This window comes from Lampetra planeri, unplaced genomic scaffold (assembly GCF_965212315.1).
Source record: "Lampetra planeri unplaced genomic scaffold, kcLamPlan1.2.h2 scaffold_1218, whole genome shotgun sequence".
Classification (NCBI taxonomy): domain Eukaryota; kingdom Metazoa; phylum Chordata; class Hyperoartia; order Petromyzontiformes; family Petromyzontidae; genus Lampetra; species Lampetra planeri.
Window position 1 is genome coordinate 5758 of NW_027613933.1, and position 25912 is coordinate 31669.

General features: G+C 41.7%; 2 protein-coding genes across 2 annotated transcripts; both read right to left on the reverse strand.

The window, feature by feature from the left end:
• Window positions 1-6701: 6701 nt before the first annotated feature.
• On the reverse strand, window positions 6702-17295 carry LOC144738906 (acetyl-coenzyme A synthetase, cytoplasmic-like). The gene is given in 20 exon segments (XM_078621906.1): window positions 6702-6830; window positions 6955-7046; window positions 7263-7439; window positions 7609-7677; window positions 7949-8057; window positions 8141-8205; window positions 8208-8220; window positions 8315-8371; window positions 8500-8630; window positions 8750-8885; window positions 9138-9308; window positions 9460-9597; window positions 10811-10852; window positions 11232-11337; window positions 11515-11590; window positions 12498-12570; window positions 12981-13084; window positions 13719-13810; window positions 16702-16897; window positions 17169-17295. Coding segments are annotated over 20 exon segments (2103 nt in total).
• Window positions 17296-21751: 4456 nt separating this feature from the next.
• Window positions 21752-24828, reverse strand: MAPRE1 (microtubule associated protein RP/EB family member 1). The gene is given in 5 exon segments (XM_078621907.1): window positions 21752-21796; window positions 22169-22315; window positions 22399-22800; window positions 23275-23420; window positions 24708-24828. Coding segments are annotated over 5 exon segments (861 nt in total).
• Between the last annotated feature and the right edge of the window lie 1084 nt (window positions 24829-25912).

Sequence of the window (25912 nt, forward strand, 5' to 3'; positions counted from 1 at the left end):
GCTGGACGCTCGATGTTTCATGTTCCACAACAGACATGTTGTTATGGCAGAGGCAGAGGTACCTTGTTTTCTGTATTTTTGCAATTTACTGGGTATTTTAAATGTTATTTTTTTACTGGGTATGTTAAATGTTATTTAAATGTGTCAAATCCAAAATTCAAATCGGAAAAGAAAGTGAACAAAACAAACAACACGGCAGGCATTTGATAAATGTTATTTTTATATTTTGGGTGAGATGAAATTGAATGAATGAATGAATGAAAACAGTGGTTGAAATGAGACAAGACCCACAAATCTACAGTGATTTACTGGTAAAATAAATAGATGCTGTATAATTGATCCATAGTGTTTTAATGTTGATGTTGTGTTTTAGCAAATGATACCCATATGTATACTCATGTCAATGACTTACAGTCTTCTTGACGTTAAATCTAAGTTTTGGAATGAATGATCCCTGTTTGACCCTCATCAGTCCATCTGCATTGCTCTTGGTGGGAATCTGGTCTCCATCCACAACGAAGATGAGCTGTTGTTTGTTCGAGAACTCATTTACAAAGAGTCTGGCCATTATCCAAGAACATGGATCGGATGCCATGATGGAGTAAAGGTGAAGCACTTACTGACAAACACTGATGTAGGACTTCGAACACAAAAACCCACACAGTGCTGCCTCCGCTGCCCAGTGAAACAACCGGACCCTGGACGAGTTTCCGGCTCATTGCAAGGCAACACAAAAGATACACAAGCATTCACAGCTATGGGTAATTAAGAGTGAGAAATTAACCTCAGCATGCTTTTGATGGTGAGAGGAGGCCTGAGAAGCCAGAGAGAACATGAAAACTCCACATAGGAATCGAACCAGGGACATTCTTGCTGTGAGGCGACAGTGTTCCACCGTGTCGCCAACCAGAAATGTTGAGTCCAATAAACTCAAAGAACACATGACCTGAATACAATCAGCAGATGAAACAGATTTGCGTGGTTTAATGTGGTATTCTTCTGCGTGAAGTTACAAATAATAAATGTCTTGTCTTGTTGTAGTTGAGTGAAGGTGCAATCGCCTTAAAATGCCTTTCTCCTCCAGGAGGGGGTGTGGATGTGGACCGACGGCTCAGGCTTCGACTACAGCTCCTGGGCAGCCAGAGAGCCCAACAACAATGGAGGCGAACACTGTGTGGAGATGAACTTTGCAGGTACAAAAAGAATTTCCTGATGTGTACTAGACTGAAGAATGTCCATTTGGCCCAGACGTGTTCTGTGGTAATGTCGTCATAACGGCACTTCTTCCTTTACAGGAGTACACTGGAATGACATCCCATGCATCAACTATCCCAGACCTTTTGTTTGTGCGAAAGATCTCTGACTCCTCCCAACGCTGTGCAAGGTCGATGACAAACGAGGTTTTAGCAATCTAGGATGAGAAGCTCTTTAGGTCAAGAGGAAAGTGGATTTTACAGATACTGAATGAATGAAATGACACAGAAACAAACTGATTAGACACATAGTTGCTGTGAATTATGGATCTGTCTCACGTCACATTTGTTACTTGTCACCGTTGTTACTTGTCACCGTTGTTAAGGAGATGATGTTTGGTCTGTTTTGGTGCTGAAACATAAAGCTCAAATTTAGAAATGACCAAGTTGTCGCTTGGTTCTGTGAGTGAACCTTGTCATTGTTTCATCCCTAATTTGTACACCTTTGAGCAGCAAGGTTAAAAAAAATATCATTGCCCTTTTGTGCTCAAGTTGGACCACAGTCCACAGTCCATGTGCACCATCAACAGGGGTAAAACTACGTAGGTGAAAAGTAGAAGTTAAAAAAAACATACAGACGGAGTTCCCTCGATCTGAAGACGGTGACACTCAAATCATGCCTGTACAGTTCCAGGTCCTCGTGGCCTTTGTTTTGTTTCCTCAGGCGATAAGCAACCAGGGCGATCTCGGCATTCCACGTTCAGATACACAACCAATCCCTTCAGATTCTTCCCCTGCATCAACAGTTCAGTCTTGCGCCTACAGTTCACAAAACAATGATGGCGTGTTTAGCTTTCTGATGCTTCTAGAAAAGGTGCAATGGAAGATGTTGGAGTCAAGATGGACGACTTTGAAGAAAGTTGATGAACTGCTGGTCCTGCAGCTACAGCCTTAGTGTATGTTTGGGGTTTAACGTCCATGCTGATAATCACATCTCCGTTCTTAGCTGCGAGTCATTCATTCCCTCGTTGTGACCAGGTTGTTTATTTGTTTGTTCATGAGTTTCATTCGCACTGGATGTTGTTTTGCAACTCTACTCAGTTCCCCCGACATAAAGTTAAGAGACTTCATGTCATGTCGTCCATCTGAGGAGTTGGAACTTTCATTTCATTTCTTTTTCATCTCGTCTTACTGGGTGATTGACAGCCTCAGACGCCCACAGTGTCCCCTGTCCATCAGTTCCACGTTATCCTCTGTAGAAGGAGCAGGATATCCAGCTCAACCTACCTGAATGGAGCAGTCAATAGTTTGCTTCAGCCATTAAACATGCTTTTATAGCCATCATCCAGAATTCTTTCAATGTGAAGAACAGGAATTCACAGAATATGAATGTTCCACTACGCATAACATACGCATAATTGAGGTGCAACCTATCTGTTGTTACGTGAAGGAACTCTCTTCTAACCAGTGTGACTAGTTAACCAGGAAGGGAACACCAACACCAACACCCACACCCACAGTTGTTATTTTTATTACATTTCCTTCATGGCTGGAAAAAAAACAGATATATTTATCAGCGGCACAATCTTAGGACACGTGCCAACGGAGGCTAGAAGAGTTTATAACAGCAGCCGGACTGCAGCTGCTTCATTCTCTGCATCACGACAGCAAAGGTAATGTACAATATCTGGTTGAAACCATTCATTCTAATTCATTTCTAAAAATCTGACTTCAGGAATTCATGTTGTGTTTTATAATGTTGGGTGTTCTTTTAAGCTAAACGTGCTTGTTTATTATTATGATATGTATTATATATTCATTAGAATTAAAACCTGTCATGGATTCAATTAATCAGACACAATGTTCTGTAAATGTCCATTCTAAAACTATGTTCTATATTGACGGTTTTATTTGAAGACAAAAGTCTGGAGCTGTTAATGGGAGTGTGTGTAATTATTGGATTCAAATTGATACATACAGACTGATTAACATTTTCCTGATCTATAAACCTAGAATATAAATAAACCCAGAAAATTCTGAAAAGTCTTCCAAAGTCAATATTCCCCTTCTTACCACTGACGTAACAGAGCTGCTGATATAAACGTCTTGTGTTTCTGCAGATGGCATCCGGTCTCCTCTTGTTCTGTCTGACCAGTGGACTGCTGATCGCAGGAACTGTAGGAAGATGATTCGACTATTGTCACTGTCATCTCGGAACAAAACTTGTCTAAGCTAATTCTAATTCTTTTTTCCCCACAGCTGGCCAGCGTACACATCCACGGTCCCAGGTTGGTTGACGAGACGAGTCTTCGTGTGGTTACATGCTGTATTTCAGCCATGTTCATCGGTGTCTTTCCTTTCTGTCTTCATTGTCATTCAGAATGTCCACATGGTTGGTCAAGATACGTCAATCGCTGTTTCATTGTTCATACGACGTCCATGACAATGGCTAATGCGCAGGTGCTCCAGTGATCACTTCCCACATCGCTTGTACTGTCTGTATGTCTATTCCATAAGAATTTCTTTTTGACTTTCTCTCTCTGTGTTCACCCATCAGAACGCATGCATTCGTCTCGGAGGAACACTGGCCTCGATCCACAACAGCGGAGAACACGAATACATTAGGGAACTGATTTTTTTCAAGTATGGTGACTATAGACGTGCATATATTGGACTCAGTGACGCAGTACAGGTGAGACTTTGTTGCTCTTCTGTCAAATCTGTTCACTTCATCTTCAACTGACCCCCAGAGGCAGAGACTATCCTCATTTCATCAACCTGATAAAATAATCTCAAAGTAGTGCAATTGGTCGATATTTCCAAGGTGGGAACGTGGCTGTGGAGTGATGGTTCCCCGTTGGACTACACAAACTGGAGTCCAGGACAACCAGACGGGACTTCCGAGAGATGCGTGGTCACTAACTTTAACGGTACGGTACATGTTATTTCTTGACTTCCTGATGGTTGTTTTTACAAACCCACAACAAATGTGAAAACGCGAAATGTTAGTTTTAAATTCTGGCTAATAAGGGGCATTATTTTGAGCAGATGATCTCAGCTTTCTTACTGTCTGACTGACTGACTGTTAACAACATTTTAAGAACTAAATATTCGGATTAAAGACTAAAAGTTTGTTTAAATGTCCTGATTCATTCCGATGTGTTTTCTTTCTACAGGAGACCTTTGGAACAACGACCAGTGCACTAGCAGGTTTCCTTTTGTTTGTTCCACGGAAGTGAAGTTATTCAATGAGGCCGGATGATGATATTTTGTCAATTTAAAGCCATACGCTAAATTCTGACAAATTACTAAACATGAATCATCTGTAATGGCTTTATTAATTTTCCTTCCCTTTCACACAAAGTTTGTTGTAAGATGAAGACGTCTCTAATCAAATCAAACTGATGAACAAACCCCAGTTCCATGCCCTCATGACCACATGCTAACATCAGCTTTCATAATGGCGTACAGGTAAACTGACGTGACAACCCAGGTTTGTCAGGTGTGTGTTCTCCTGATGAACTCTATCTACATCCAGCAGCTGGTTTACCTTTGCACAGAGGTCCCCGAAGCATCAAGTGGGACTGAGGAATTATTTATGCTGCGTTGATAGTTCTGCTTAGTATTTGATGGACGGACCGATTAGGCGGTTTTGAAGCGGGACAGCGGGAAGATCAAGAGCTGTGATTGGTTGAACTCTTCTTCAGCTCCTGAGTGTTTCATTGGTAAAACACTTTAAAAGCTTTTAGAACTACAGCGGAACCAAAGTGCTGCACATCAGAAATAAAATAATCTTGAAACAGAATTACCGGTATACATAGGAACAAATAAAGATGTGAATTCCTGGCAGAAGGCATGATCTTCATGATCTTCATGGTCTTCATGATCTTCATGATCTTCATGGTCTTCATGATCTTCATGGTCTTCATGGTCTTCATGATCTTCATGGTCTTCAGTCATTATGTTCCACATATGTGGAGCCAACTCGCAGACAACTGCAAGTCTGCTGCAACCCTCAGTTCATTCAAATCATAGCTGAAAACGTATGTTTGCCACTGCCCATTAGTAAATCAACCTTGAGGCTTCTGATCAATATTTCACACTGCACTGTAACTTTTTCCTCTTTTTTCTTTTAGTAGATGCATGTTTTATGTAAAGCACTTTCAACTGCCTTCTTGCTGAAATGCACTATATAAATAAACCTGCCTTAATTTTGCCAATTTTAAATGGTGTCCATCATTCCTCCTGCAAATGCTTTAGTCCTGAGTTGCAAAGGTCAAAGGTCGCGATGAAGTGGTGATGAGGAAGAAAGCCAGACATTTGCATATTCAGTTTATACTCTCTGCTGCTGTGAAAGTGTCCACTCTCCCTGGATGCAGGGGTTGATCATGTTCACACTAAAGAATAACATGTCTCCAGAGGACGAGGTGGTAGTCGTCTTCATTTACTGTCAAATACTCTCATACAAACACACAAAACTGAAGATGAGCGAAATCCTGTGTTCACAAGTGATTACAGACAAAATCCCCCAAATAAACTGTGACTAGTGGGCAAACTGACAAACGAGCCAAATCAGAAAATGGATGATGTACATGCATAATGTCCTGGTATGTCTGCCATCACAGCTAGAATCCATCTGATTATCAAACACCAACAAAGGGAATATTTGCAGCTTTTTGTTAAAATGGTTCGTGGTCATTTTTAATCACAAAGATGTCTCCCACAAAGAATATCACCACAAGTTCCCTTCCAGGTGTCAAATTTAAAAAGCAAAAACGTGATTATTTTCTTGGCGCTGTGATTTTGAGGTCAAACATGAAATTTAAGCAGTGATCGTTTTCTGGACTGATGTTCGTACCTTTCTAAAATGACACATTCAGACAGCCACTGTTTCATTCAGAGAACAAAGTGGACAGGAGCAGTTTTTTTCTTTCAGGTGTTTGAACCATGTGAGAAGGAAAGAAGACAAACAGGATGAAATAAAACATGAATGACATGAATGTTACTAAAAAAGCACAATAAAAATTAAAACGGAGCGAATGGTCAGAGGACAGAACAGTCATATGGCATCAAGGCAGGGGAAGAGATGGCGTGTTACTATGACTAAAGAGCAGGTAAAGGTAGTTCTTCACCAAAGTCTTCCTCCAGTGTGTGTACTCATCTCCTCACTACTATAAGCACTAAACAAATATAGATGTATAATCATATTTATTAGAGGTAAAGCAGCCAAGGTTTAATGAAAGAACGCTGGACTAAACCGCCGGGCTTCCTGTCCCCTTCCACACTGCCCATCGACACAAACGTCACCTGCAGATCATGTGACAGCTTCCTGTGGCTTCTCTTTTAAAACAAACAGAATGTGGGGTCACTGCTCTGCTGCTCTTGTTCACACCAGGAGCTAAAGGATGTTTGCTGGCAAGAACAAAGTCTTGGGGTTTTCTTCTTCTTACCCTGGATAGCATAGCAGACACTGGCATGCACAGGCATGTGAGTGTCCCTGCCAGGCCGTCACACTGCAGTGCAGCATCTGTTCTGGAAAAGCTGCTCGACGACCGATGAGTCAGCCAGCGTGGAGATGTCGCCAAGGTCCCTTTCATTGGAGGCGATTTTGCGGAGGACCCGTCGGCATGATCTTACCTGTAGACAGAACGGGACAGAGCACACAGGTCCGATCCAGTCAGTAAAAGCTAGTGTTCTCAAAAACTGTCCCTCTAAAAATCTACTGACGACTGTCACACAATAAAAAGAAAGAAAAACAAACTGCACATTCATCTTTACCAGATCTCGTCTTAGGGAGTCCTGGTGCATCCTGGATGAAGTCTGGCGTTGCAATGGCGCCGATCTTCTCTCTCACTGTTGACAGCCGACAGAAACCGTGTTATTGAAGCTAATGTCCATTTAAGGACATGCAGAGAAATGTAAAATTTCAAGCTGTGCACACGGCAGGGGAGGGGCTTATACTGAATGCAGCCACCAGGGGGTGATAAAGATCTATTGGATTCATTCTCCTGACATGGCATCAATCAGTCATTAAATGTCTATGTTAGGGAGGCAGTTTTGGCTACCGACCTTGTTTTTTGAGGTCTGCCTCCAAGGAGCGATTGTATGTTACTCCGTCAGTAAGCGTGACGAAGCAGTATAGACTCTCTCCTTTGACAGGATGAGGTCTACCCACCACGGCGGCCTCAGCAACCGCCTCATGTTCCACCAGAGCTGACTCCACCTCCGCTGTGCTCAACAGGTGACCTGGATTGAAACAAGTTTTCAATCAACAGAAAAAAGGAATTTTTACACATCTTAAAGCTTGTCCTCTATTTTTGCATCAAGGCGATTCACCTGATTCTGATGTACAAACTCGCTGATCAGCATGGTCTAACGAGTGGGATCCTCAGTTACGTCAATCCGTCTGACTCACCTGAGACATTCAGCATGTCGTCTATTCTGCCGGTGATCCAGTAGTATCCATCTTTGTCTCTTCGGCATCCTGCAGATTATCGAGGTATAAAAATAGACCTTCAATTCCATATTACAGACTTATATGACTATATTATCATATCAAGTATAATTAGTTTCATCATCCGAATAAGTAATACAAGTTTGTGCAGCACAAATGTCAACTGTAGCTAGCATGCTAACCACCTAGCCTTAGTAAGTCCTGACAATGGAGTTACAGTATGTCCCACCCTCCATGTGGCTAATCATCAGGTCGGTCACTTTCTCTGTCCATAATAATACAAAGAGTCTAAATCTCTTACCGTCTCCAGTCACGTAGTATCCCGGGAACTTCTTGAAGTAGGTGGTTTCAAACCTCAAATGGTTTCCGTACACTGTCCTCATCACACCGGGCCACGGCTGTTTGAACACCTGCATGGGGCAGATTCGATGAGTAATTATGGTTCTGTGCTCCATGTGTTTTTTCCAGATGTGCAGAATATCACACTCCTGACCAGGTAACCTTCACTCGGTCCCTCCAATTCTTCTCCTGACTCATTCAGGATGGCGGGCACCACGCAAAGAATGGAAACGTCTAAGAAACAATCATGTGTTATGATGTGATGCAGCGCGTCACAGTTCGTTCATATTGCGTTTCAAGCAGATTTATTTCTCCCTCATTCACTCACAGCAGATCCAGGTTTCATGGGCGTGGCTGCAGGTAGTGGTGTCAACACGTGTCCTCCCTGGAAGACAGAAAACATGTTTGTACATGTAAACCATCTGTCCAACAGAGGGCAACAGAACCCAACATCTGAAACACTTCACATTATAGACTCATAGACTTCTGCATGTAAAAAGCGGGTTAACTAACAGTTTCTGTCTGCCAGAAGGTGTCAACGATGGGACATCTCTTCTCTCCCACCACGGTGTAGTACCACTGCCACGCCTCGGGATTGATGGGCTCTCCGACCGTCCCCAAAACCTTCAGAGACTCCCGCTTATTACCTGCAGAGAAAATCAATAGAACATTGATGTAATCTGTAGGAACTAAAGCTGCAACCAGTAATCACTTCATAAACCTGCAACATTCAAACATTCTAAGTGAAAACAGGTGTAAACTCACTTCTGCACTGGTTCGCTGCCGTATTTCATCAGCAGTCTGATGGCAGTGGGCGCCGTGTAGAACTTGGTAACATGGTATTTGTCCACAATTTCCCACATACGGCTGACGTCTGGGTAGGTGGGCAGGCCCTCAAACTGGAACACAAACATTATTTACTGCATCTGCACAACAGCTGCATCCACACATAATCATGACTGAATGAGCTCCAGATGTAATAAGACTCAAACCCTCAAGGATTGGATTTTAGATTTAAGATTAACTTAATTGGGATGAATATGGATGTAGCCTCAGACGCCTAGTTTCTTTGTATTATAAGTATCGTTGGTATAAGTATTGTTGTGAACAGGAAGTGAAGTAATTTCCCTTTGCCTTCAGCCCCCACTCACCAAGACACTGGTGACGCCATTAGCAAGCGGACCGTAGGTGATGTAGGAGTGACCAGTGATCCAGCCGATGTCTGCTGTGCACCAGTAGACATCGTCAGGCTGATGGTCAAACACCAACTTGAAGGTGGTGGCAGTGTACAGCATGTAGCCGCTGAGTGTGTGAAGAACACCCTGATGAAAAGGAGCAGACATTCAAGGCCAACTGATGTAGGAGACAAATGTTATAAGGATGAAAAAAGACCAATGATGTTCTCAGATTGTTAGAGGAGAAAAAGATGTATTGGTGAACACAACCTGCTCTTTGTGTGAATGGGTTCAGTACCTTTGGTTTGCCTGTAGAGCCACTGGTGTAGAGGATGAACAGAGGGTCTTCAGACTGGCACCACTCTGGCTCACACTCATCTGACATGCCACGCAAGAGCGTATGCCAGCACAAGTCCACCTCTGGGTTCCACGGGAGCTGGTAGGAACAACAGCTCCTCTAGTTAATGATTAAAAACCTCTAATTGATCCCATCACATTCAAAACACCTCAATGATCTACAGCAGGTGAAAGGTGACAGGAGGTCAGTTTGTCACACGTCCGCCTGAACGAGTAGAGAAATGGAGACTTACAATTGTAACTTCAAGTTCACTGTCAGTTATTCTATTGTTGTTTGATCGAAATACATCAAGAAATGATGTGTAAGATCAAAACACACTGCTCTTTACCATTCTATTCTAATATCATCACTTGCAGTGCAGCGGGTGAGGAGAGATGGTCACAATGTTTCAGACATGGATGAGAGAAAAACACCAGCAGGATTTGACGGTGATGTGACTGCTGACGAGAGAAAATACGGGTGCTAAAATCTATTTGGGGCAGTTTGAGTCTGAATGTGGGTAAAATACAATAAATAAAAATGAACCAGAACACATGCAGTGCATGATCACAGCAAGATCATGTGAAATTGACCGTTTGCTCTAAAAATAAAACCAAATGTCTTCTTGTAATGTTTTAATATCATTAAAGTAGATACAAAACTATATAGTTAAACCACATTTAAGAACTTTCAGACAGTTACTTTTGATAAAAAAATCCAAATGAGTTAGTTAAGATTTATCAGATTCATCAGATGATTATTAATCATTACAAACAACAGGAAACAACAACAAAATTCCAGTAATTCATTATTTAGTCTGTCCCCTGATTAATCCAGACATGTGGCATTAAGTGAAGGGGGAAAAAGTGGAAGCAGAAGTAAGAAAAAGACTCAGGAATCTTCATGGACGAGTTCATTTTCAGCTACAAACACAAAATGTGTCCCCAACCTTCGATGAAGGGTTGTTTAAGATAGACAGAGAGGGGAGCGTTACCTGTGGACCACAGCAGCTAATTCACTGACTTCGTTCTGCTGAACTAAGAACATTACATCTACTTTCCTATCACCGATGAAGTGAAAAGAGTTTCATCTTCAGGTACAAACTACAGCTCCTGGGTAAAACGTTCTTCTTTCTTTCATATTGTTATCTGTTTAAAGGAGGTGACAGACAGAACAAATAAATGTCTTTAACCACTTTGTTATTTTTATCCTTCAGCCGGGAAATGCAAATTCTGCCACTGAGTGAATTTCCCTTTTAGAAACAAAACAAAATGATTAAGGGTTTTAGTGGAGGGACAAGGGATGAAAATACCTGTGGAACAGGACGCGTTTTCTTTATTCTCTGTTTCTCCTGCTGGATGGGACGGAAGACAGGAAGGAGAGGAGGAGGAGGGACACATTAATGAGGGACAGTGATTAATTAACAAAAAAAAATTAAGGAACATACAAAATAAACAGGCTCCAGGTTTCAGGTTGTGACATGGACTGATAATGGATGAAATGCAGACCTGATCTGTGCTTTTAAACAGAAATGGATGAAATAGGATAGATGTTAGAAGGTTAATTAAAAATGACAGTAAGGAAAAACACCAGTTTCGTTCGTTCATGTCAGTTAGAGGCCAGTTAGACATTATTAATCAGAATCTAAAATGAATCCCTCACTTTAAATGACAAACAGCGCATTTATTGAGAACAAATTAAAATAAGACGTCAGAGAGTTGGTTTTAGTTTACCTGCAGGTCAGGGCAGGAGCGTTTGGCAGGAGGAGACCCCACAGATGTATCTTCTGCTTCTTTGGACAAATGTCTCAGCATGATACACCTCTGAATCGGGAACCCCCTGAGGAGACAGAGAGGGACAGATACGATTTTTACTGTCTTACTGAAAGACAAAAGTAGCCAATATCACTTCCTACAAGTTCACAGGTCCTGTGTGAACCCCTGGAAAAAATGTTTATGGGCCTGCTGAACTTTTATGAATTATTATCGAGTGTGGTTTTGCAGACTGACAACTTACTTGTCTCTGCACTTCTGCAGCGCCTCGTCAGCTAATAGCTTCAGGTTGATCAGCTTATCACCTCGATAGAAGCCATCTGAACAAAGGAGGCACAAAAACAGTTGATGAGCAATATCCGGAAGGTGTCTCACAGAGTGTGTGTGTGTGTGTGTGCGCGTGCACACACATGTCAGTTATACTGCGCAAAAGGGGGAGGAAATATGAAATCCTGGCAGGAAGTGAACAAGTGAACTGTATTTGGTTTGGTGTGGCAGTCAGTCACAATTCAAACCGCCATCAGTCCTTCCCATGTGGAAGCTGAAAGCATCATGCACACTAGGATCCACTGAGAAAAAAGAGAATTGTGCTTGTGTTTTTGTTGTATTACACAGGAAAAACTCTTCATGGGGAAAGTCCCTAGTTTGTCCATGTGTCTGGAGGTGCCGTGACAGATTTTACAGCAAACAGACGGGCACCTCCACCAGCACTGACGATACTTGATATGTTAAATAATCTACCACCAAATGGAATGAGGAATTTGTTCTGAGCAAAAACAGAAGTTCCTTGGTGGAGAAAATAAAGTATGAATTTCAACATTATATTGCAGCCCCCAACAGATTCAGAAGCTTCTAGGATTCTAAGCAACCCCGAAGACATGTTTGTGCTGACAGTCTGGATAAATGACCCAGAGCTGAAAGCAACAATCCGCTTACACTGTGAATGAGAAATAAGTATACGTGTGTATGGCGTGTGGGTGTGTGTGGATTAACAGGTTTATATCTAATCCAGTTAATAATCAACTTTGATTTCCAACTTAGCACCTTATTCAAGCAGCACCAGCTGAGCTGAACAAAAAGCTGCATAACACGTCAACGAATAGCAGATAAAACCTGACCGACCTGAATCTCAACAACAGTTGGTCTTGTCTTCCACTGAGACGTGTGTTCCTGATGTTTACTGCAGCGATCAGACACGAGTTGGTCTGGAGCTGGTGTGGCACTCACCTGCTGTGATGAGCAGTGAACACTGGGAATCCATTATCCTCTCGCACAGAGACTCAGCAGAGAAACCTGCAAACTGGACACACCAGCAAATCTCAGTCTTCAGTTCCTACATGAGACTGACAAGACCTTGTGCTGCGTTCTCACTATTCAGTTCCAGGTCTCCTCGGCTCGACTGGGTTTGGTTTCAGACACATCCTTACCAGCCACCAAACACACAAACATCTGGTCTTCAATGATAGACCAAGGCAGTTTTTGTGCACATCAGCCATTTTCAATGAGCATGAGACAAGGAATAAACAACGGCTGCATCTATATACATCACATTTTAGCATCAGCTCAGTTTGCTAAGAACCGGTGCCGGATGAGGAACCAAAAAAGGCAGCAGACACCAGGAAATGCTAAAAAGTGAGAGCAAGTCATGGAAAGTTGAAGAGGGCCATTTCAGGTTAAGTTTTGTTTGTTGGTGCTCTGCCTCAAACGTACCACGATGGAATGAACAGCTCCAATGCGGACACAGGCCAACATGGCGACCACCAGCTCCACCACCATGGGCATGTAGATGGACACCCGGTCACCTTTCTTGACTCCTGCAGAGAAGCACAGGCAGGAAGAATATTAAATGTGATTGTTAAATCACATTCATTAGTTGCCAATAAACTGTAACTACACCCCCACAATAAAATCCAAAAGGCACCCCAAGCCAGATAAACCACATCCACTTGCATTGCTGCCTCCCCTGGTGAACTGTTTAAAACAGAAACCTTGTCGGAATCATCATAAATAATCAACTATATATGCATAGCACTTTTCACACACACATGCAGCTCAAATTGCTTTACAATAAAATGACATTAAAACAAGATGAAAATGATTAAAAGACATTTAAACACAAAACAGATATAATTAAAGGCATTAAAAGTGAAGTGAAAGAACCTTCCCAAAATACTGTCATCAAAAAATACGGTAACTGTACTGAAGTATCAATTACCTCATTACAGTTACAGTATTTTGATTTTGCACACCTCACCCTTAAAATACACTGTCCATAATTTCAAGTTTTTTATAAAACAGAAAAAATGAAGCTCAATTAGAAATAAAATGATAAAACATACCTGCATTTAAAGCAAGTCAGTGGCATCAAAGTCAACTCAGCCATCAGCGCTGACAGCCACCAAGCTCTGTGAACTAGTTTATCTGCAGATTCTGGTGGAAGAAACTCACCCTGAGACTTCAACACATTGGCAAACCGACAGACTTGGTGAAGCAGCTCTCTGTATGTCACGGTCAACTCGTCCCCAGGTTCATTGCCTTCCCTTAAGAAAACCAACAACAAACAGACTGAACAGAAGCTCTTCATATACTGAGGGATGATCATTCATATCATAATGCATCAGCTGGGACACAAATGTGATGACAGAAAAAGGTTTTAATGGGTAGCATTATTCTGAATTGCATTTTCTCCATTTTGTAGACTAAATCAATCGATTAATGAAGAGAATAATCAACAGATTAATTACTGAGCAGTAATTAGTTGGAGGCCTAATTGTCTGCAATAATTTATTTCCTTCAAAAGAATATTTTTTCTTAATGAATGAATGTTTTACTGTTAAACAGAAGTTGTTAAAATAGAAACCGTAAAACCAGGATCATCAAAATTGTCCAGGAAACAGATGTTTGAACGTTGACATCTCCTGTCAACTCTGTTCCAGCAAACCTTTCAGCTTCTAAACCTTCAGCCCAGTTCTGAAACTTTCCCTCTTTCTTCACAATAACAGCATCCTCTGGCCACAGGAGGAACTGTGTGTGTGTGTGTGTGTGTGTGCTTGCAAAATCTCCGTTCACAGTCACACACTCGCTTGATTTATGGAATTAGATTAATACTGAGATTAAATGAAATGTGACAGTGGTGACCCTTTAGATTATTATCTGCAGTCGTGTTCTTTACTGAGCGTTGGCGAGATTGTCTCTTGACATTAGAGTCTATGAACTGAAACAGTGAATAACAGTTCAGGATGACAAACCAAAAAAAGAGAAGGTGGGAGGAGGTGTGAGTGCTCTTGCTCGCAATGATCCAAGTGAAAACCACTGACATGGTTTGTGTACAAAGCAGAACTTTCAATTATTCAGACTGAAATTGTGTCTGTAAAATGTGTCTGTATCCAAGAATGTCTCAATATGCACAGAGCTGAGAGGCCAAGATAAGCCTATTCACAAAACACACGTTGAAGTAAAAGTGAAGACCACCGTGGTCCAGCACAGGAGACACTTGGTTATGCAGATATCTAACTATTATGTATAGTGTTTATACTGGAGGTTTAAGTTCTTTACATTTTTTACAACATATTTGCTGCTGTGACACTTTATTTCCCTCTTGTGGGACAAGTACAGGCAGCGAGTCAACAGTACCACTTCATTGAACACACACGACAACGCCTTTACCTATATCAAACTATCCTGACAATTATTATCCTTTGACAATAAAAATTTTACCCCACAAAGTTCAAAAATTACAATTTATCTCAAATTTGTTTTAATAAAACACATGTCGTGCCCCCAGTACTCCACCTTTTACAAAGTAAAAGATTGCGTAATAACACTATTGCTAACATAAGCGGCCAACTCTTGAAGTTCAAGACTGCGCTGGAATAATCTGGGAAATGATCCAGAAACTGTGTGTGTCCAGGTTTCCACACTCTCAGGAAGGACATTCTGTATGTCTTAATGATCCGACAAGATAACATACAAACTAGGTTATCAGTTCAGTTCCAAAGGGGAAATCTGTGTCCGTACTTGAACCCAATGTGGGTAGCGAGAACACACACGGTTCCAAGTCCACATGGGTAACCTTTAAGCCACAGCTGCCACTGTGGTCTGGCATTTGGCATTTGGTTCAGGTTGGAGTTGACAGAGCTGAAAGTTCTTTGACCCTCTCAACATTTTCACAGACAGACCGACAGGAACTGATCAGGATCTATTCCCAGAAGTCTGTGATCACAGTGGTTTTATACGGTGAGGTCAAAGTCATACAGTTTAATCCAGCAACAGGGATCCTGGTTTAATCCAGCAACAGGGATCCTGGACACCAGGATCATATTAATTCTACTGAATCTTAATAGCCACTTTGAAGGAGGAGCAAAGAAAACCCATAATATCCACATTTAAGTCGGTTTTTAAAAAATGTGAATATCTTAAACTTGCTGATGTTGCAACTCAACATGTTGGACAGAAAATCACTGATTCATACATTCAAGTTGAAATCAGCTAATATCCCAGAAAAAATAACTCACAACTTCTTTCATTAGGTTTCCACATCTGTGGCAGTAACATTTGACTTAAAAATATTGTTGATTTCATTTCTGTTTGTGTTGAAACAAAATTTAATTGACATTCAAGCTGCAGCCGTAACATTAAAGCTATCTTCTATTTCGTGTTTTCCGCTTCACTTGTCACTCTACCCAGATATCCTGGCTGTAAAAACCTAGTGAGGTCAGACCCCGTTACTCTCAGTCGTCAGCATTTGTATGAGGACACATCAGATGCCGCAGGCCAGTGACACAATGAGAAGAGTGAAAAAGGAGGACTCGGGAATGAGAGGGAGGAAGAGTATGGAAGCAGGGATGAAGAGAAGAGAGGATTGCTGGAGGCTTTTGATAGAACAACTTTTGATAGCACACGTACAAACTATATTCAAAGGGACAATTTTATGATTGCAGGAGCTTTGTCCCCTGTAACGTACAGAACTGAAATCTCTGCAGCAGGCTGTGAATAACAAGAAGACACTGGTCACTGATGCGATTGTTATAAAAGGATGTCTGCGCAAGGCCACAAAAATATTGGAGAGTGGACAGAGGGAGACAAAGATGGAAACAGGGAAAATAAAAGACTGATGAAAGTATGTGAGAAAGACAAAGGAGAGAAGAGGACTACGGCTCCATTCATACAATCAGCTGCTATTCAATACCTTTATTGTGTTCACAAAGGCAAGATCCCCCAAACACACACGCATGCACGCACACATAAATACGAACCAAAAAAAACTGTAACCCTGAAATATCACACTTGTCACGTCTAAGTTTTTTTTTGGTGTGAAATGAAAACTTCGATAACAAACATCTAAGGGGAGCATCTTTGTGCGTAATAAACCAGCTATATGCCATGCGATTACTTCCACTGTATCACAGATTACACACATACACATACTAACCAGTGGAATGCCACTTTGTCTCCCAGTTTCCTCTCATGGACGTTGCGGTCAAGCACATTGTAGCAGATGTTGGTAGATGCTCCTTCCATGCACTTGATGAAGATTTCGCCCTTTGTCACATCGAAATTATAGTCGAGAAATGGACCCGTGTTCTTGGTCTTCCAGAAGAAGTCTTTGGCAATGTCCCCCCAGAACTCTGTGGGACAAGGCAACAGATCAGAGAGGTTTCATGAAATCGTACAAATGGACTGACATTTACAGGGGTTGTTAAAATTAAAGTCAGTTTGCCACAGATTCGGCAGAGATGTGGGGAAACCTGGAGAGCAGGAGAGCAGGTCTGAGCACTGAACAGTCTGCTAGATGATTTACTGCAGCAGAATGTGCTCAACTGTGGATGCTGCGTAGAACTCAGTGAAAAAACAACAACAATAATAATAATAATACTAAAAGCCACTTCAGACTCTTACCGTCTGGATTCTCGATGGATTTCATGTAGAGTTCTTTATATTTCTCAAAGCTGGAGATGTGAGCGTCCCTCTTCAGCTCGTCGGATCCGTGAAAGACGTCTTCTTTCGGTGCGTTGTCGGGAATCATCATGAAATGTCTGTGTTCGTAGATGCACTCGCGGTGAAAATGCACTAAATACGTTCCACTGATATTTGGCGTGCGGGCTGGAGGACGGGTCCGGGGTTCAGCTATGGAAGAAAACAGCACAATGAATCAACGGTGCTACCTAGCAAGCTAGCGGACTCCAGACTTCCTGGTTTCGCAAAATACTGTCTTTTGAGTTTAAATGTAGCAGGCAAAACCCCCACTGAACCCAAAGTCTATGGAGGAGGAACTCACGATGAATACGTCTCCCATCCACTGTAGAGGTCTGCAGTGGAGTGCAGATTGGTGTCACTGGGGTGAAGCTCTTCCACTGCTGGAGTCGCTCAGTGGAGGGACACGGCGGACGGCTAGGCTAACAAGCTAAGCTAGCTGGACGAGGACAACGCGCGAGATGCATTTGAGCGGCGCGACGAGACTATTTATTTGCTCTGCAAAGAGTTATTTATTTTCCATAAAAGAATTATAAACGTTCTTTCAGTCAGCTTGGGTCATTTCGTACTGCCCGGGCGAGCTGCTCGTTGACGGAGAGTTCGCTTTTTTCCCCTATCAAAGCAGAGCGAGTGAGTGTCACTGAACTCTGTGTTCGGCCCCACACGGCAGCCAATCATAGCTCGCGATGCATTCATGTAAATCAGTCAACACTTGACTGGAGGTTTTAAATGAGCGAATGTTGCGCGAGATCATGGTGCTGGTCCTTGCTTCGTAATGTTTTTTTCCACAAATGTGTTTGTGTGTGTCTTTGTTGTTTTTGTAAAATATTATGGACATAATGAATGGTATTCCGAATTTTTATTTCAATGTAATTATGTAATGTACATTTTTAACAATTATCTGTATCATATATCCCTGTTAAATATTTCATTTTTGATATTTAATCCAGTAATATTGGAAAATATACATTTGGATGAATAACTTGCAAACGTGCTAGGTACACCTATCTTAAACTACAAAATTCAATGACATCTCTTTAATACTACAAATTCGTTTCTGAAATATTAAATCTAGTGTTTGGTTAAAGATTTCAAACTTATCAAAACAGATTTAATGACAAGCTTTTCGACATCTTTGATTCACACATTTGGACATTTTCGCTATAAACAATGAGTGTGATAAAGGACTTCAGTGAAACAATAAAAATAAAGTAATAAAGTAAGTTAAGCCAAAGTTCATTCATTCATTCATCTTCTGCCACTTGTTACGAGTCACGGGTAAGCCAAAGTTGAAGGGACAACTTGTTTGTGCCTTAACAAGCCTGTGGCTGTAATACTACTTTGCTCCTCTGGGAGTCATATTGAGTTAGTGTAGCAGCAGGAAGCTGATAAATGCTACTGCTAGTAACAACACTTGTGACCAGAGGTAAATCAACCCTCTGGCATCTAGACAGCAAGATACCAAAGTTCTCACTTTGTTTAACTTGTGGACACACAAAATAACTGGTTGCTGCCCCCTGTTGGCTTGTTCAAATCAATGACAAACTGTACCTTGAAGTATCAAACACAGTCTGTTACACTTACACCAACACACCTGACCACATCTACAACTTATTGTGGAGCCGCCTCACAACTGGATGCAAGTCTGAAGCTGTCCTCAGTGGAAACGATTGTCAGAACCTTTCCAGCCGTAAAGACAGAAAATTAGCGATCTCAGTCAGGATGTACAGAACGCACAGATGGTGCTGTTGGCAGAGGACGTTTGGAACAGAGGCCACCATGTGTCACCCCGTGACACTAAATATCATAATGCACTTCTTGCCCAAACATCTCCCTTTCACCATCGCAGATGTTCTAGTACCAAGTAATTGTAATGCCTCTTGTGATCATATGATTGTATTGGGGGGTTAGGGAAGTAGAGAAGTAAGGATTCAATTGGTCTTAATGGACACAGTAATCCTTTCCCGGGTTCTGGTGGCAGTGGTTCTTGTGTTCCAGAACAGGAGATATAATGCACCTTTGAGACCATCAGTGTCACCAAACTGCCTTGGTGGAAAACAGGTAAAAGAAATATCAAAATTTTAATACTGCTCAGAAAGTCATTAAGTTGTCTCAGATTCCATGTTTCCATCATTCTGTTGTGAACTGATCCCCAGAGTCCGTGCTAATCTGCTATGTCATAATCAAACATCAAGTTTCTACCAAAACATGGGTACTGGCTGGATGTCTTGAAAGTCAGTTCATGTGGAGTCTGGATAGATAATCTGATCATTCGAATCAAAAAGCACTGAGAAGCACACTCTAGAATTAAGAGCACTGAGGCATTTGTGTGTGTGTGTTTCATGCATCAGCTGTCTGCGTTTCTTTACAGGTCGAAATGAAGACACATATTACTGTTCTGAGACATAAACTCCACAGAAACAAGTCTGACCACAAGGACTATTGGACACAGGCACCTGACCTGACAGCTGGCTGGTTTTGGGGAAACTGCAAAACTCGTCACCTGTCACTACTTTCTGTGTTTCAGCAGCTGAAATGAAACAATGAATGTCAGAGGAACAACAGCACAAAAACCCTAATCATGATTCTATCATTAGCACTGAGCCTCAGTAGTGCCATTATTAGTCACGCTGTTTGTACATTAAGCATCATTTTCCTGCTATAAGTCTGAGCATGTGACTTTACGTCTGACAAAACGTGGATACACCTCAATGTCATCTTTAAGTCAACACATTCATTTCAAACAAAGCGATGTTAAATGATCACTGGAAACCAAATGCCAGAAAGTCTGATTGTAATCACTGACAGTAGTTTTAAAATACATTCTGAAAAAGAAAAATCAGGAAACTGTCAAACTGTGGTTTTACTAAAGGCCACAATCAGAAAATACATATAAAAAACAAGTTACACAGGCACAGTGAAGTCTGCTACTGGCAGTGCTTGTTAAAGGCTGATAAAAGGTGAATACATCACTCAAATGAACTTTTAATATTCCAAACTATATTAAACTGTCATCTGATGGGCTGGAGTTTAAATAATTCACTTCACTAACGGTGAAACATAAATATCTGTTTGCTTCATGAGCATCTGATGAAAGACCAGCGGCCCGCTGCACCGACACATCTGAGCTTTCGTCCAAAATATCTCCAATGTTGTTTATTTTCAGAACATATTCCAATATTACGGTAATAAGACATAACACGTTACAAAACACATACACGAAAGTCAAACGTTGCTCATGAAAAAGATTAAGGCCTTTGATAGTCCAATGACAGTAAAATGTGTACATGATTTGTACGCTTGAGCTTCAGTGGAAACAGACAATTTGTCAACCTCTCAATCAGTGGAAATACAAAAAAAGGGGGGAAATGATGCCGGTCTAGAAGGAAGAGGCTTTAACAGCATGTGAATTAAAACACTGTCGATCCCATCCGTCCACCTGAATGGGGGACGGATGATCTGCTGCCAGAGCTCAGTTTGTCTCCCATCGCCTTCAGGAAATAAATTCAGCCCACACAGCGTACAACCACAAACCAACTGATCAGAGAGAGAAAGATTCCACCTGAAGACAAAGACAAATGTGAAAAAGGTGAAAGGAAACACAAGTGACAAAGAAAGTAGTAAAGCAGTGGCATCAATTTACAATAATGTCCGCAGAGAATGTAGATTAAAAGAAGCCTGACTGTCTCCTTGTCCCAGACTGGACCCGGAGCCCTTCAGTCTGTTAACACTGATCAGCTAGCTGACCACTAGCAGCCAAATAATTAGCTGGCAGCCTGCTAACTGGTTGAGATTTAATACACAACCTGCAGTTGAGTCGACAAAACCAGACCGTCAGATTTGGCTTAGCGCTGAAACAGGCCATCTGTGTGGGAATGTAGCAGAAGAGGAGCTACAAGCATCTCCTCTCAGCTGATGAACAATAAAAAAAAAAGCCTTGGCATCACAAAGAGGCACAAAACGGCTGTGGGAGTCTAAGGCCAAAACAATCGAGTGAGTGTGGGACAAAGCAAGCAGACAGTCATGAGGATCTCCACGTTACGTTTGACTCGTTTCAAATTAACTGTAACACACACACACACACACACACACACACACACACACACACACACACACACACACACACACACACACACACACACACACACACACACACACACACACACACACACACACACACACACACACACACACACACACACACACACACACACACACACACACACACACACACACACACACACACACGAAGGTGGGGGGTTCTCACAGACCAAAAGGTGGGCCAAGACTGAGACTTGATTACAAGATAATGATGATGGGTTTTAGGAGAGGCTCTGGACAGAGGAGGAGACAACCCAGCAGGTCAGCATCTGGGCTCAGGAGAAGTCGAGATTTGAGTGGCTTAGGACAGAACCCCAAACGGACCATATTTGCTCATTGAATGATCTTGAAGTAGGAGATGGGCTTGTGGGACAGGACTTGTGTGAGTTGTGCTGCAGTCTTGAATATTAAAACTCCTCCTGCTCTTCAGCATCTGGAATCACAAAACCCTCCTAGAGGAAGAGAGAGTTATTTCAATGAATAGGAAACATACCTCATGAGTTGAAGGTAAATCTGAACTGACCATCAATCAAAAACACCCATGAACGCGTATCTTAGAGAACCGGGCAGACATTCAGGTGTTAGGAAATAAACAGATTACCAAGTTTAATCAGGTTTTTGTGCATCATTAGACTTTATGGAGACAGATGAATCAACACAAAATAATGGCTGCAAACAATAAATGACATCTGGGAGTTTTTCATCTCTGACAAACAAAAATATGGCTGATGATGCTTTGAACGATCTCCAATGGCTGTTAGGGATCCTTAAAAGTCAGAGTCTTGTAATGTCATTTCAAAGTAAAGAAACGCGTTTGCACTTACATCTGTGGCGTACAGGATGTCTACAATCCTCTGCAGCGTGGGGTCGCCCTCGCCTTCATTCTCCTGGCAAATCAGCTCAATGTTCCGCAGCTTACCAAAATAAAAATCTCTCTCCTTCTCCATGTCCTGAATGGTGCATTTCAGGAGCTCCAGCTGGAGTGGGGAAAAAACAGTTACAGTAATTTATCACTTGCACATTATTCAGACAAATCCGTTCCTATCGTTGATGCATTCACCTCGTTCAGAAGCTCTGTTCGCTCCTCCTCAGCTCCTCCAGACCCTGGCTTCCTCGTGCTGACAGGAGCCACCTTGGGCGCTACTTTGGCAACGGGTGGCTTCTGAGGAGCTGTAGAGACAGGTAATAGAGGCCCGTTAACTTGTCAAAATATCACATCAACTTTACAGTATTTGTAGAAATCAGTGATCTGACCTTGACTGAGGAGCTTTTTAGGGGGTTTGTTGAGAGCCGATGGGGCGGCATTGGGTGTGGGCAGGGCATCCTGACCCTGCCTTGCCTCCACTGGGTCATAGTCCTTCCCATCGTAGTTGGCGTCAAAGAACTTCTTAAACCACTGGACGAACTCGAAGTTGTCTTGGAACTTCCCCTTTACCAGTTTATCTACTGGAATGATCTGAAGAAGAATAACAGGGAGGATGTTAAACATGTCTGCCACTGTCATGCATCTCTGCTCCGTCTCACTACAGCTCTATGGTAAACTGTCAGCATGCAGTTGGAAACCACACAGAGAGCCGTGAGTCAAGTGCAGAGCTATGCTAAGTTTAACTAAGGCCATGTTCACACAGAGACCAAATTGGAATAGTTTCAAAGTGTTTCCCATAGACACAGAATCGTCTCCAGAAATGCATGGATCCGATACACAAATCTAGCGAATACGCTGTAGTACAGATGCCAGGCCTGTGTGTGGCGCTGTAACATTGCCACAGAAATACACCAATTTTGTTGTTTGTGCATTCACAAACATTTAGCGCATGAAGCCTTAATTCTCTTCGAGTCAAACACGGTGCAAATATGAAACTGCTTCCAACATTTACAGGTTTTGTGCTAGTGTGCATGCCACACCTCGTTATTAGTGATTATTACTCACTTTGTCAACTCCCATCTTTTTGAATGCGACCTGCAGAAGCTTGAAGTTGTGAATGTATTCGTGTTCCAGCTTGGCACCAAACTTTACTTTTTTCAGAGGCACAGAGTTGGGGAACAACATGTCCATGAACTGGCAGTAAGCAGCACCTAAAGAGAGAAAGGAAAAAGCATACAACAACTGGTCTGCAATTCCAAGTACCCAGAAGAACTGAGTTTTAGAAAAACAAAACACTTCTATCAAGCAGTTGTACTTCTTTCCTTATGAATATTAACTCATCCAATTTTTATTACATTTCCATCAGGGATTAAAGTGTATTTTGTTCTGCTCTGAAAGGCGTTTTAATTACGCTCCAAAAACAGGCTTCACAGACTGACGTGTCAAAGGGACAGCAACATGAGCCCAACAAAATAGTGCAACAATCTACATACAATCTACAAAGATCAATCAAACTAGCAGTGCGAATTTACTTGTGGTTGTGGGCTGGGCGGTGCAGGGTATTATTAAAATTGTAACCTGCTTGACTTGCACAGAATGTCTGACTAATATGAACAATTCATTATGTGAATTATTGTTATTGTTGATATTTTAAGGATAAGATGAAGTGTATAAATGGGCTAACAGTGATCAAATTAATATCAACAAGGACAAATAAGTACATACATATATATAAATATATTTATGAACATTTAATAGAAAAATGAAGTGCAGCAGTGATTGGCCTATAAACCAATGACTGTGACATGTCCAGTAAATGTTAGACACTTTAAAATAAGTCCAGAGATTATTTGTGCAGCTACAAATTACAGATGTATCCTTAACCTCCTCAAAATTAGTTTAAGTAACAAAATCTGCAGATATGCCTGACATACTTTACACCAGTTCGCCTCAGACACTTAAATCTCTCTCCATCTTTTTAGAGACTTCTGCTGACAACAGTTAATTGTTCTCCAAATTCCTGTTAACTTGCGGCTGACCAACATTCTGTTGTTACACTAGGACATGTCAGTTTATTTGTGTCGCATGTAGTTTTAAAGAAATACATAACTTATACAGGACACAGCAGCCAGTTTAAAACGTTTAAAACGGGTGGGTGGATGCATGGCGGCTGGGGGCTAGCAGAAGACACGCGTTTGTGTGTGTGTCTGACAGCACAGTGAGAGAAACAGGTGGACTGAGTTTTCCCTCTGTGTGTCTGACCATGCGTTTTTTTTTTTTTAATTAATTAGAGTTTCATCTTCTTGGGCAGGTGTCAATCCAAATAAAGTGTATGCAGGAAAAACACTGACTAGCACACAGTGAACAAATAGAACAGGAACATTTCTTCATTATTAATATCTAATTAATGGCAAACTGATACTGACACTGAGTCGAGTCAGTAATCAGCAGCAAACAGCGTGTGTTCCACACTCAGACAGGCTGCCTCTGGTCGTTACCTGAACATAACATCTCGATCTTGGTGAGGCTCATCTGTAAAGACTCGTTGATCCAGACCAGCATGTCATGACGACTCAAGTTGTCACTCGTCACTGAGGTTGAGTAGACGTTCACAGCCATTGTCGGTCACCTGCTGACACAGGAGAGAGAAAACAGAGACATCATGAAACAAGGAGTGAGTAATATATATTGATCTAGTCAAATCATTTAAAAATATATTGCATATAGATATACAGTAGTTCAAATTCGCGCTGTCAAGCCGCTGAGCCGGAGCTCTGCCCTCACCCCCACGCACTGTCTTCTATGATCAGAGGGGGACTGTCATGATTGTTTTTACCATGGCACCAACCCACAAACAATGTAGAATATGGAGATGGTGAAATGCGTGCGAGTGTTTGGGGATTTTTGTCACAGAAAGAGTGAAAGCAGAGACACGCTTGCCAACACTGAACTCCGCTCCGCACTGCAGTCCAGGTCTGATAAAAAACATTCTAACATGACAAAAATCACAGCACTTTCTGTGCTTCATTAACAAAACACAGTGTGTGTTAAGAGAAATAAAGAACTAGATCGCTATCGCTACCATTTTATTTTAAAGGCTATTTTTATTTAAACTATTTTATTTAATGTCCACCTTATGATGATTTGATTTAAAAATAGGTATTCCAGTATGGAATTTATGTTTACATTCTATTATTTGAACAGCTGAGCATTTATTCATGAAGCAGGTGATAATTTATTCATTTGATTCAGCAACTGTTCGCTGTAGCCGGCTTCGGCTTCAATAAAACTACTTGTGACATGTCATATATATATATATATGTTGTTTATCGACATTCAGCCTACCGGTAAATATATCACGATATGACTTTTGGACCATATCGCCCGGCCCAACCACGACCCGTAACCAGAGCAAGCAAGGGAGAAGATGAATGAATGTTGAAGTGTGGGTAGGCAGACATTGAAATCATGTATAGTGAGTTGAATGTGATATTCCCTGTATCAGAACGTACAGACGGATGACAGCCACACATACACACACAGTCATTGTCATTTCTGTTCCTGCAGCTGCCTGAGGTTCACCGAGGGCGGGGCACTGCTCATTTAATTTTAGAGCAGACAACCCTAACAGCCACTGTGACTGAGGAGAACAAATATCTCAGGAGGATGGGATAATTGTTTTACTATTGACATTTTGATTTTT